The following is a 14,551-nucleotide window of genomic DNA, read 5'->3' on the forward strand; positions in this document are numbered from 1 at the left end:
CTCCTACCTCTGCTGGTAACAAAGCGCCTCTCGCTCAGAGTGAAAGGTAGACTGTATGATGCATGTGTGCAAACAGTCATGCTACATGACAGTGAAACATGGGCTGTGATTGCTAAAGACATGAGTAAGCTTGCAAGAAATGAAGCTAGTATGCTCCGCTGGATGTGTAATGTCAGTGTACATACACGACAGAGTATAAGTGCCCTGAGAGAAAAGTTGGACATAAGAAGCATCAGATGTGGTGTGCAAGAGAGACAAATGTGCTGGTATGGTCATGTGTTGCAAATGAATGAGGACAGCTGTGTGAAAAATGTGTCATACCCCAGCAGTTGAGGGAACCTGTGGAAGAGGTAGACCCAGGAAGACCTGGAATGAGGTGGTGAAGCACAACCTTCAAACATTGGGCCTCACCGAGACAATGACAGGTGACTGAGACCTTTGGAGATGTGCTTGAGAAGACCCGGCAAGCCAAGTGAAACCATAACCATGGCCTGTGCCAGTGCAGCATAACCGGCCCATTTAAGGGTACCCTTCAATCATTGGGCAATAAACTGCGCTTGCGAAGACCTGTTGAGGCAAGTGAAATCGTTGTCATGGCCGATGGCCATACCGCCTGATTGGCACCTGTGACAGTGGCATGTTAAAAGCACCATTCGAGTGTGATCACTGCCAGTGCCACCTGACTGGCTCCTGTGCTGGTGGCACGTAAAAAACACCACTCTAATATGGCCGTTACCAGTGCCGCCAGACTGGCTCCTGTGCCGGTGGCATGTAAAAAGCACCATTTGAGCATAGTTGATGCCAGTACCACCTGACTGGCCCTTGTGTCGGTGGCATGTAAAAAGCACCCACTACACTCTCGAAGTGGTTGGCATTAGGAAGAACATCCTGCTGTTGAAACTTTGCTAAATCAGATTGGAGACTGGTGCAGCCTTCTGGCTCGCCAGTCCTCACTCAAACCGTCCAACCCATGCCAGCATGGAAAGCGGACGTTACATGACAATGATGATGATGATGAGTGTAAACTGAATGCTAAATGGTTAAAAAAATCTCAGGAACTGAAAGATTAAGACAGAGGAACTCCAAAGCTGAAAATCTAAAGGACTGAAAAACTGAAAGATTGGAGGATTAAAAAACTAACGAACTGACAAATTTTTTAAAAAGAATTATGAAACTGAAGGACTGAAAACTGAAAGATTGAAAAAGAAAAGGAGACTTGAGAAATTGGAGAACTAAGGAACTGAAGAATTAAGAAAAAAACTAAGGAACAGGAAAATTGAAGACATGAAGAACTGAGGAAGTGAAAGACTCACCTGATTGGCTTGTTGGATTTTCAGCAGTTTTGGAATGTACTTTTGAAATTTCTTCATTAACATCTGTGGACCCAACTGGCTTTGTATTCTCGGTTGTATTGTCTGTGAAGCAAACAATGAGGACATTGATATATATATATATATATATATGTAGTGAAACTAACACCTCGATCGCCATTATATACAAACAAACCATCTTCTCTCGCTGTTATAAATATAATCAAGTTCGGGCGTAGTAGAAAACATCTTTCCCTGTCATCACGTGACTGATTATTATTTGAAGCGGCAACTGCTTCGTACCGTTCCCGCCAGAACGCAAACTGACCAATCACAGCCCCTAATAAGGTCACGTGATAGTGTTCTTCTAATGCCTTCGGTGGAGCCTACTTTCAGCTATAAATAGACTGCTAGATACCCAGTAAATTCATCTCGGTTCAGTTCTCTTAGAGACCTGTTCCGTGTACCACACAGCAGCAGCAGTTCCAGTGACAACAATCACAGCTTCGTCCAACTACGACTACCAGCAGCAACACGACTCTACGACGACTACCAGCATCGCCACCGCCAGTCAACATGACTCTACGACTACTACCAGCATCGCCGCCGCCAGTCAACACGACACTACGAACTACAAGATTCGCCACCGACATCGCCAACATCATCAACACGACTTTCCACGTACACAAGCTACCAAACAGTAACTGCGGCACTTCCCTCTTCAATTCTGTTTGTGCGATTCACCTTCGCCACGATAGACAACAGACAAGAACCTAGCCTGCGACGAACATCTGTATATAAGAACCCGGCTCGGCATGGAAGCCCTAACATCACGACGAGTGATCGCTCTGCCACACACGCCTCGACTTCTTACATACAGACACATACCACTGTGTACTCTAAAAACTGGTATAAATGCTCACACGTGTTACTGACTCTTTTTCTATCTGCTGTATCTCACACATACACATACATGTATCACTTACACACACTCTTTTCTTTACACGACGGCCTGTCTTTTATTATGTTTTCATTATGTCGCATTCACACTCACACACAGACATACATTTTAATGCTACAATAAATATTACTGTTATTCATCTTCTATCGGTTGTGTTCTATCGTCTTCATTACTGGCCATTTACGAATTCACTATGTTATCGAAGTATAACATATGTATATCACTTGATATATATTTTGTGTTCGACCATGTGACGCGTTTAAGAAAGGAGCCCTGTTTTTTCCATTCGTCACCATTTCTCCTTTTGGGTTCGCACGGTCGTTCTTACATATACATATATATATCATCATCATCATCGTTTAACGTCCGCTATATATATATATATATATATATATATATATATATATATAAACATCATGTTCATCAACATTTAATGCCCACTTTCCCTACTGGCATGGGTTGGATGGCTTGACAATATCTGACAAGTTACAATGCCATGTCAAGCTCCAATGTCTGGAGTGAAGATAGCACTAGCAACTGGCTGATACCTGTTTTCCTCATTTGAGCAGGATGGAGTAACATAGTTTCTATGGCTGAATGCCTTTCTTAATACCAATCACTTTACAGAGTATACTGGGTACTTTTTTCATGCCACTGATGCAAACACACACATACACACACACTCATACATACATGTATGCTTTATGAGGAGAAAGAAGAGAGAAAAAATGATGGGATAAGGAGAGGTGGAGGAAGACAGAGTGGAGGAACAAAGAAAATGATAAAAATTCGAAGAAAAGGATGATGATAAAGAAGAAGAATAGATAAAAAAAAAAGAAAAAATGGAAGAATAGTAAAGACAAATGCATAGCAGTCACTTGCAAGCAAATGTGACTTGATAGTAAGTATCATGGTTCCGATAATTGTTTTAGGCACCTATGAACTCATGAGTAGAAGCAGATACCCTTCACATCCCTCCTATCTCTGACCATGCAGAATGTCAAAAATGCAATAACATGAGGGAGTGAAGACGGTACTAGCAACTGGCTGATACCCGTTTTCATCATCTGAACTAGATGGAATAACATGAAATAAAGTGCCATGCACAAAGACGCAATGTTCCACCTAGCCCAGGAATTAAACTCCATGACATTATGATCATAAGGTCAACAGCTAAACTACTAGGCCATATGCTTTCACTACTGAGGATGAACGAGATAAAAGAAATGGTGGATCTTTTCATTTTGGCTGCCAATTTTCAAAAATTCAAAGTTTATTGAAAATTTTAAAATTTGGTGCATTAATGTAGTTTTTGAAGCTGAATCTCAGGAGATATTTCACTTTGTCCAGAAAAATTTCTAAAATAGGTTATAGACGTTTAAAGTTTGATCATTTTCACTCAGTCAGAAAACAGGATTTGGAAGCTGTCATTTTGTGCGTGACGTGTTTTAATATGAAACTGTAACTAAATCAACTTCTACTTTAAAGGGAATTTTACGATTATGTAAAAACCAAAAGAAATTTGGGGTGTGTGTGATTTAAGGCCTATTTGGCTGTTATTTTGAGCATGTTTTAGCAGCAGAACACAGCACAAACGCACATGCTTTTGCATAGAATATATTTGTCAACACATGCTATTTTGCAGACAAAAGAGTTCTCATGTTTGGCTTGTTACTATGGAAACAAGCACGAACATATCTGTAGCTTATAATTGGCTAAAATTACCCAAAATTTTCAAACTTTAAAAGTTAATAACTCCTTATTAAAAGCTAATAACTCCTTATTAAAAGCTAATAACTCCTTATTAAAAGCTAATAACTCCTTATTAAAAGCTAATAACTCCTTATTAAAAGCTAATAACTCCTTATTAAAAGCTAATAACTCCTTATTAAAAGCTAATAACTCCTTATTAAAAGCTAATAACTCCTTATTAAAAGCTAATAACTCCTTATTAAAAGCTAATAACTCCTTATTAAAAGCTAATAACTCCTTATTTATTGATTTATTGTGAAATTGAATTTCAAAGAAGTGATTAGCATATAAAATCATATCATTACAACAAATATGAGATCATTTTGAGGAAGATCTGAAGAGACTGAAAACTGACAGCCAAACTAAAAAGATCCGAAAGGGTTAAGACAAAGAAGAAATTGGTGTTGAAGCAAGAGAGAGAGAGAGAGAGAGAGAGAGAGAGAGAGAGAGTGAGAAGCAAACAAAGACTGTGGATTACCTGTTGCTGAAATTATGAGGTTGTCCTGTTGTTGTTGTTGTTGCTGCTGTTGCTGCTGCTGCTGCTTTGAAGTGGAGTCAGTGGCAGTGATTCCTTCAGTATTCAATGACATTGGTAACATCTGCTGATTATTATTGTCTTCAGTCCCTTGACCTTCTACTGATTTCTGTAGCAGGGTTGGCAGTTGCTTTATCTGCTGCTGAAATGCCTGCATATTCTGGATTCCCTGAGAGACAAAGACAGAGACAGAAGTAGGAAAGGGTTCTACAAACTGACCAACAAAGGACAATGGTGACATGATGATAATACAACACTTAATAGCAGTGGTGGTGAGCAGGGTGCTGCAGCGACTGCAATGGTGCCAATGGTGGTGGTGACAACAATGGCAGCAGCGGCAGCAACAGCAACAACGACAACAATGACGATGACGATGATGATGATGATGATGATAGTTATGATGCTACTGTTGTGTAGCCCTAGGTCAGCTGTGATTGAACAAAAGAGCTATAATCAAAGACAGTCACACTCCAACCATGATCATTAGGCCTTTTTTTAAGTGGGTATCTAAGACTATAGTAACTAATATATGTTTGTCTTCTCCTTTCTTTAAGACAGTAGGGAATTATTTGGTAGCTTATTTCTCGCATAACCAGCTACATAGAAGTGGAATTTCTCTGTTCTAACTTGTTATTAATCCAAACTATTTAAAGTGGTCAGTGTTAGAAAGGGCATCCAGCTGTAAAAACCATGCCAAAGCAGACCTCGTCAATGCTGGTGCCACGCAAAAAGCACCCTGTCCACATTGTGGTTGGCGTTAGGAAGAGCATCTAGCCATAAAAACCATACCAAAATGGAGCTTGTTACAGTCCGCTTGATGATGATGATGCTCCCTCTTGATCACAAGTGACCACATTCAGGTTCCTTCTTGACTGACTAGAAAATGGTGACAATGATGATAGTGGTGATGAAAACAATGGTGATTATAGTGAGAATGATAATAATATTGGTGTTGATGATGATGATGATGCTGATGATGATGATGATGATGTGGTGGTGGTGGTGGTAGTAATGATGATTATGATAATTGCTGTTGCTTTTATTGTTAACCTGATATCAGCTTGATCAAAAGGCACTCCACTCATGACCTTCCTCTCTGTATTGTATATCTTGGACCATATTCTCCCCGGGATCCCTCTTTTTACTAACCCCATGGCATCGGATGGCATCAAGTTATGCAGCCTTATCTACTGCGGTTTTTATACTGGCTTCTGGACCAGTTGATATAAATATCCACTATCATTTGCTGAGTCATGTACATTTCAAGGAATCTGATAGGTTTATTAGATTCCTCATGTAAATATTTCCAACTTGGTTCAAGCCTTTATCACTATAATAGTTTAAAATCTGAAATTTTGGTGCTTACACAACCATTTCCACTATGACTTCACCATTTATGGTAATAATTGCATCCAGTTATGCTAGTTTCACTGAATTCACAATCCTCATGTTCATCTTCATGTCCAGCCACACCAGCTTTGAGTTCATCGTCGCATTCATCTATGCCAGCTTTGTTGAATTTATGATCTTCATCTCATTTGCCATTATGTCCATCTATGTCAAATTCCTCCGCATTAACATCACGTGGTGATTGGTGGTGGTGGTGGTGACGTTAGTTGTAATGGGGCTAATTAGAAATTACTGTTCATAGATAGCGGACAACTAAAGCCCAGAGAGGTAACCAGGTTCTAAAGTTAGTGGTAGCGAGTACATGAAAAAAAAAAAAGGTGCCATGACACACACCAAATTTTTAATTCATTTCTCTTATATTATATGAAATATTTCATTAGTTATAATATACGTAATTGTATTATACATTCATTAATTTCATGTTTCAGTAACAACGTCATTATGTATGAGACTTACAGCTACTGATATAGGTAACTAAAGAGTTAAAATAAATTCTTGGAAAGGTGCCAATTTGGAAAAATGTGCTTGGAGTAAGTGGTCACTCCCCTTGATCCCTTATTAGCTAAGTCACAGCTAATGCCATGAGTTATGCATACTGTCTGCCAGGCCTGGCTGGAGTAAAACACAAAATATGAGGAAAAAGACTTTAACCCATGGCTTTGTGACCAGTAAGTAGTCAATCTTAATCTGCCAACGGTATCCCAAGATAAACATTCTACCTGACAGTTTTTCAATGTTAAGTTAAACTTACTGGAACAGAAGCCATCATTAGTGTTTGCCCACTGGATGTTGGTATAATCACAGCGGGGATTTGTGTTGGCAAGCTGCTCTGACCAGCAGGTGGATACCGTCGAGGCCGACCACGTCCTCGTTTCATCCCTGTCAAATAAAAAAAGAAAGATAATTCAGTATACAGTGAAAACACAATAGCCAATGCCTCTTCTTTGCATGGATTTATTAGAAAAACAAAAGACAGAATGAAAACAGAACATTAATTACAATTAAAAATCACAACATACATATAGGCATACATCGACTTATGTTGTTTTAAATTGTGTCTTTTTTGGCTTTGGGATTTTTTTTATTATAAAGAAATTAAAGGGGAAAAAATAAACCTTGACTTCAGTTGATTTATCCCACTTTATGTCGGTCTCAGCAAACATATTAAAAGCATGAAACTTTAAAACTACATAAAAACCAATAATGAATTGCAAAATCATAAAATACATGGAAAAATAAGCTCAAATATTTTTTTAAATAGTTACCTCCTCCAAGGAAGGAGGTTATGTTTTCATTGGTGTTGGTTTGTCCGTCTGTGTGCAAAATAACTCAAAAAGTTGTGAACGGTTGGTAATGACACAAGGAACAGATAATGAAATTTTGGTAGTGATCTGGGAATTTTTATGGATTCTTGAAGGATTTTTCATTTGTTATATTTACTTTACATGAAGTATTACAATGTTACGCTCTTTGATTATCTCCCTTGAAAACACGGTCATCGTTTCCACGTAATCTATGGTGGCGTTGCTGTTTCCAAAGTTTATTTTCGTTTCTTTATTAGTAATTTTACTCGCGTATCTATCTTAAAATGAGCTTGGCGGAGGTCTGCACTCTTCGAGTGCTTTTCTAGTTTTTCATGTTACATTATTTATCAATTTAAGTTGCATATCTTGGAACCAATCACCAACATTAAGTTGAGGAATAATATATAATGTATTTTGGTAAAGGGAAACTGAGGGAAGAGAGAAATAGAGGGAGAAAGAGAAAGAAGGTGTGTGTATAATGATAATGAACTCAGTCCAACCCATGCCAGCATGGACAATGTGTGTTAAATGATGATGATGATGCTCGGGTGCACTACAGAAAAGTTAGCCAAAACTCCTCCCTAAAATTACTGCCCTTATGCCAAAAATTTGAAACAGTAATTTCGTTGTTTTTCCAGCCTGTAAAGCTGTGTTGTATGGCTGGTTATATAATAACATTACTATCCTTGATCGTGAATTTTTTAAGTTCGAAGATCGTGAATTTTGTAAGTACGTTTTGCCGTGGTGAGTGACAGCACGTCAATTTAAGCAAAAAATGTTATCTTTAAAACTTTTTATTTCTAATTATTTCACGTGTTGAAAAGAGTTATTTCCCTTATATCAATAAACGCATACATTTCCTTGAAGAACGATAACAAATAATCTGTCGCAATTAAACCGATGTTGTAATTAATACTAATTACTACTAACTGGTGCACTTGAGCCATAACATCAAGGTAAAATTCTTGACGAATTTTCAACTTAGCTTCGATTGCCAGATGCCGTTATTTCACACAGGTAATGTTTACGAATGCCTTTCAAAAAAGACAACAATATAGAAATAAAAGAGTCGAGGTTTTTATTTTTTATATTAATTTACAGAAGAGGTTTCTTTCTGCTTCATATACTGGCAATTACCAAGGAAGAAATGATATGTTGACAATATTTCAATCAACGGGGTTTTTTTAACAGTATACAATAGCCATATGTATTTATTTCTTACTATTCAAGCTTAGTACAAAACATGCTGCGAACATACGCCTAGTGAGATGGATTCCAGCCAAAAGGAGAATTCATTAACCAATACAAGAGAGTAACTACTTGGCCGTTTCTTTCAGGACAACTCTCTCTCTTTTTTTTTTTTTTTTTTTTTTTTTTTTTTTTTTGGACTTTCGAACGAGATCGTAGCCAGTGCCCCTGGACTGGCTCTTGTGCGGGTGGTACATGAAATACACCATTTTGAGCGTGGCCGTTGCCAGTACTGCCTGACTGGCCTTCGTGCCGGTGGCACGTAAAAGCACCCACTACACTCTCTGAGTGGTTGGCGTTAGGAAGGGCATCCAGCTGTAGAAACTCTGCCAAATCAGATTGGAGCCTGGTGTAGCCATCTGGTTTCACCAGTCCTCAGTCAAATCGTCCAACCCATGCTAGCATGGAAAATGGACGTTAAATGATGATGATGATGATGATGATTTAGGACTTTCTGAATGGTACACCTAATGAAAAATTACTTTGAATATTTTTAGTAGTGCAACCTGCCTGATGGAGAGCCACGTCTCAAGTGGTCTGTTTTTCAAGAAAGGTTGTCCATGCCAGGTATACGATTAAGATTAAAGAATTATTAGAATTATAAGATTAGAATTAGGACTAAAGGACTACAATTAATAATAAATGCATAGAGTTAGAACTGCATTTAAAAGATTAGGGTTATGACTAGAAGAACAGTATCAGGATTAAAGGACTAGATTCGGAGTCAAGATTACAGGAGGGCAGTGATCAAAATTTCAGAGTTGTCATGTTTGAATGATGACACTGATAATGATGTTAATGGTGTTGTTGATGATGATAATAGTCTGACTTACCAGGTCCAAGTAAAAATGGTGCAAGTGTATTAGCTTCCTTGGTGCCAGATCGTTTCCTTTTTACTCCAGCAGGTGTCACTTCTTCATCATCTGGGGCAGTGGCTCCTTCATCTTCACTTGAAATCTCTAGAATTTCATAATCTGAAAGTGGAGACAAATATTTAGAGGGTACAGAATTTAAGATGTACATCTTAGAGGGAGTGGAACAGGTAAAATCCAGGCCACATATGTCTCCTAGCTGGCAGATCCTCTGATCATCATCATCATCATCATCATCATCATTTAACGTCCGCTTTCCATGCTGGCATAGGTTGCTCGGTTTGACTGAGGACTGGCAAGCCAGTAGGCTGCACCAGGCTCCAATCTGATCTGGTAGAGTTTCTACACCTGGATGCCTTTCCAAATGCCAACCATTCCAAAAGTGTAGCGGTTGCTTTTTACATGTCACCAGCATAGGAGCCAGTCAGGGGCCACTGGCATCGACCACGTCTTCTCAAGCACATTCTATCGCCCGATAATTCAAATGTAGTTTTAAAAGGGCTGGTTATGCAACACTGGCATTGACCGCAGCTGTGACCTCACTTTACTTGCCAGATCTTCTCAAACAAGGCATATCTCCAAAGGTCTCAGTCTTTTGTAATTGACTCTCTGAGGCACAACATTCAAAGGTCGAGCTTCACCACCTCATCCCATGTCTTCCTAGGTCTACCTCATCTACAGGTTTCTTCCACTCTTAGAATATGACACTCCTTCACACAGCCGTCGTCATCCATACACTACATATGACCATACCAGTGCAGTCGTCTCTCTTGCACACCACATATGTTTCTTATGTCCAACTTTTCTCTCAGGGCACTTCCACTCTGTTATGTATGCACACTGACATTACACCTCCAGCAGAGCATACTAGATTCATTTCTTTCAAGCTTACGCATGTCCTCAGCAGCCATGGCCTATGTTTCACTGCCATGTAGCATGGCTGTTCGCACACAAGCATCATAATCTACCTTTCACTCTGAGTGAGAGGCCCTTTGTTACCAGCAGAGGTAGGCTCTCTGAACTTTGCCCAAGCTATTATTCTAGCAGCTATGCTCTCAGAGCATCCAGCCCCACTACAGACTTGGTCACCTAGGTAGCAGAAACTATCAACTACTTGTAGTTTTTCCCCTGGCATGTGATGGACTCTGTTATCTGTACATCTATGGTGTTTATTGCCCCTGTGCATCTGCTACAAACAAAAACTGTCTTCCCAGTTAACCTTCCTCCAATATTGGTGCACCTCTTATGTGTCCATAGCTTACACTGGGTACATCGTATGAAGTTTACACCAATGCTTTTTTATACAAATCGAGCAGGGCCATCTACCTGAAAAGGTTTGTGATTTGTCTTCCTTCCTACTTACTAGGACTCTGGTTTTTGCTAGGTTGACTCTAAGGCCCTTTGATTCTAGACCTTGCTTCCACACCTGAAATTTCTCCTCTAGTTCTGATAGTAACTCAGCTATTAGAGCAAGGTCACAGCATACAGGTATTCCGAGGGAAAGCTTGTCTTGAATTCTTCTGTTATTGCTTGGAGGATTATGATGAATAAGAGGGGCCTGAGGACTGATCCTTGGTGGACCCTACCTCTACTTCTACCCGGAATTCTTCACTGTACTCATTGCCAACCCTCACCTTACTGACAGCATCCCTGTACATGGCTTGCACAGCTCTCACTAACCATTCATCTATCCCCAGTTTCTTCATAGGCCACCAGATAAGGGGTCAGAGGACCCTGTCAAAGACTTTCTCCAAGTCAACGAAAGACAGGTACAGAGGTTTATCTTTGGCAAGGTATTTCTCCTGCAGCTGCCTTACCAGAAATATAGCATCAGTGGTGCTTTTCCCTGGCACAAACCCAAACTGCATCTCGTCTAGACTGACTCTCTCCCAAATTAGTTGGGCTATGACTCTCTCCATGACTCTCATCACCTGATCCAGCAATTTGATACCCCTGTGGTTATTTCTATCTAAAGCATTACCTTTACTTTTGTATCAGTTGACTATGGTGCTGCTACACCAGTCATTGGGTAAGACTCCTTCATGAACTACCTGATTTACAACACAGGTGACTAGACCATAACCCACACCACCAGATATTTTAAGCATCTCAGCAGTGATTCCTGATGGGCAAGGGGCTTTTCCTGACTTCATACCCTTAATTGCTTTATCTACCAGGGAGATGTCTATTCGGATACCTGGTCCCTCTACTGGGTCAACCTTTGGCAGATTCTCCTCCTCCCATTCATTCTCCATGTTCAGCAGTCTTTCATAATGGCAACTCCAAGCCTCTTTCTTTGCAGAAGCATTAAATGCAAGTGAACCATCATCCATGCGGACACATTTCTCTCCTATGACATCACAATTTTCTTTCACACAGTGTCTTGCAATCTGAAATACTTCAGTTCTTTGGCCCTTAAGTCGCTGAACATTGGCAAATTTCTTTTCTGCTTCTCCCTTTGCTATATATACCTGTCTCCTAGCTTTCCATCTGGCTATCTGATACAGTTCCCTGCTACCCCCACTTTTCCAGATTTTCCAGGACTGTTCCTTTGCTCTATTGGCCCTGTCTACAGTATTGTTCCACCACTACATTACCCTAGATCTGGAAGGGACTATCCACCAGCCACAGACTTGATCTGTGGCACTCAGCAAGCTGTCTCACAGGAATTACCAGTTGCCCTCTATGTTACAAGTCTGTAGCTCCTTCTCCCTCTCATCAAATTTCTCAATGAGGATGTCCTTAAATCTCTGACCATGTGAAGAGTTCTTAAGCTTCCAAATCCCTTCTTTTCCAGATTTGGTCTCCTTCTTGGCATCCTTCTGGCCTTGAGTCTAAAGTCGCTGGCGGGTACATTCTTCACCGAGGAGGGTCTTTGTATTTAAGAGCAACCATGCATCTCACTGTCTGGTGAGAATGAAATCGATCTGGCTAGCAGAGTCACCTGATTGATAGGTTATCAGGTGGTTGGCTGGCTTCCTGAAGTTGGTGTCGCAGATCAATAGGTTATTTGCATCACAGAACTCCAGTAGCCAAGTTCCCTCTTCATTTCGGGAACCATGTACACCATGGAAGATACCAGGTTGCCGTCCGACATGCCCATTAAAATCTCCAGCCACAAAGCTGAGATCATTGTCACTCATCTTTGAGGCAGCTTGCAGAATATCAGAAAAGTGGTTCTTCTGTTCATTTGGTAGGCTCGCTTGTGGGGCGAAGGCAGAGATAATTGTAGCTAAACTATTCTGCAAGACTAGCCCGAGCTTAAGCACTCTATTGCACACCTTGACTACTTCTATGACCTTATCCGCCCATTTCTCTGTAAGAAGTACGCCCACACCACCTGCTCCATCACTGTTCCCTTCCCAGAAGATTTTATACCTATGGGCCTTGCCTGTGAGGCCCCTGGCTGAAACTCCTCTCCAGCTTCCCTCTTGTATACAGCATACATCAATACATCAACACGCCTCCGTTCAAGTATCTCTACAAACTCGCTAGACCCACATTACAATGTGCCTACATTGACAGTGTCAACTCTGAAAACTGGAAAAGGGATGTGGGAGGAAAGATGGGAAGGAGGGATGGTATTCAGCACCTGAAAAGGTTTCCGTGACCATTTGATAGACATGTCACATCGGTTGTTCTTACTTTTCACCTATCGTCATTCAAACATGTTAAAATTGTTGCCCCCACAGGAGGTGAGAGTAAGAAAGCATTGTAAATGAAAGTGTTTTGGGCATTGTAAATATAAGCATTACTGGTGCTGCAGATATAAATAGAAATAGAAATAAATATAAATATGTCAATGTTAAATTAAATAAGTAAGTGGGCTGCTATCTGGTTGGGTTAGTCCAGAGAAGGAGAGAGAGAGAGCGAGGGGGGTGCTATTTGGTTGGGTTAGTCCAGAGAGAGAAAGGAGAGGGGGGAAAAATTGCCAGTATAAGAGAGGAGACTACTAGAATAAGAGAGGGGATTTCCAGTAGGAGAAACAGGATTTCCAGTATTGGTGGTGGGGATGGAAAAGGGTGGGTGCAGCCATAAACAAGAAAGAATCATTTTAAGAGAAACAGTACGAAAATATTTAGCCATTGTGAGAAATTAGGAAAGGATTATTTTAGAGAGAGAGATTACAATTTGGAAGTAATTTGAAGAATTAATATAAATAATTACAGTTTACAAAAGTACATATTAGTAATGATGCAGGTTAGATGAATGAATGAAGCAATTACGTCGAAACCAATGGGTAAGTCCATCATGTCATGACTATAAATAAAAAGCTCACATCACAAGCATGTGACTGTAGTAGACAGAAACTGAAAGAAGTCTTCTATCTCTCTCTCTCTCTTTCTTTCTCTGTGCATGTATTTGTTTATATTTATGCCTCTTTGAAAAGGGTGAGATACAAACAGTTACATTGTTGTCATTTCCTCTGTCATCAAATCATAATCTAATGGCTTTGAAGCATCAAAGTTGCATGGAATAAGATAGTCCTTATTTGAAAAATAAAAGGTTAGCGCCAAGAGGAACATCTGGCTGCAAAACAAAGCCTTGATAATACAGTCATCTAACCCAGGGGTTCTTAACTATTTTTTGTCTATGGACCTCTTTGATTGCTATTTTATTCTGGTGGACCCCCATAGCCAATCAATGTTTAAAAACTAGTTTTATAGAAACTTCTTTCAAAATTCCTATTTTATTTTTCTCAGTAACTAATGTAGGTTGTTTGGTTTGGGATTTGGTTAGCATGATTCTTTATTCTTCTGTTGAAATGAAATTTCAGTAAACTTCTATATCTTTGTGCAACTGAGGATTGCTCTGCATTTTACATTTAATGTTATGTTCACATTGCTTAAATAAATGGAGTCACATGAAACAATCGTATTGCATTAACTTTGGATATCCTTGTTGCTTATTTTGATTTTAATCACCTCATTTTGGAATTGTATGGATAATACCATACTTAATTCTGGTGCCTAAACTTAAGAACCATATTCACCTGAATCTATATATATATATATATATATATATATATATATATCATCATCATCATCATCATCATCATCATCATCATCGTTTAACGTCCGCTTTCCATGCTAGCATGGGTTGGACGATTTGACTGGGGACTGGTGAAACCAGATGGCAACACCAGGCTCCAATCTGAT

General features: G+C 39.7%; 1 protein-coding gene across 2 annotated transcripts in view; it reads right to left on the bottom strand.

The window, feature by feature from the left end:
• LOC106872691 (uncharacterized) overlaps positions 1–14,551 on the bottom strand; it is a 64,736-nt gene that overhangs the window by 15,599 nt on the left and 34,586 nt on the right. For both annotated transcript variants that reach the window (XM_052971007.1, XM_014919768.2), the window contains exons 5-8: positions 9,354–9,494; positions 6,720–6,847; positions 4,502–4,727; positions 1,314–1,415 (exon numbers count right to left, since the gene is read on the bottom strand). In XM_052971007.1, coding sequence (XP_052826967.1) covers positions 1,314–1,415; positions 4,502–4,727; positions 6,720–6,847; positions 9,354–9,494 — 597 coding nt within the window. The remainder of the gene's footprint in view (positions 1–1,313; positions 1,416–4,501; positions 4,728–6,719; positions 6,848–9,353; positions 9,495–14,551) is intronic.

This window comes from Octopus bimaculoides, chromosome 10 (genome assembly GCF_001194135.2).
Source record: "Octopus bimaculoides isolate UCB-OBI-ISO-001 chromosome 10, ASM119413v2, whole genome shotgun sequence".
Lineage (NCBI taxonomy): Eukaryota > Metazoa > Mollusca > Cephalopoda > Octopoda > Octopodidae > Octopus > Octopus bimaculoides.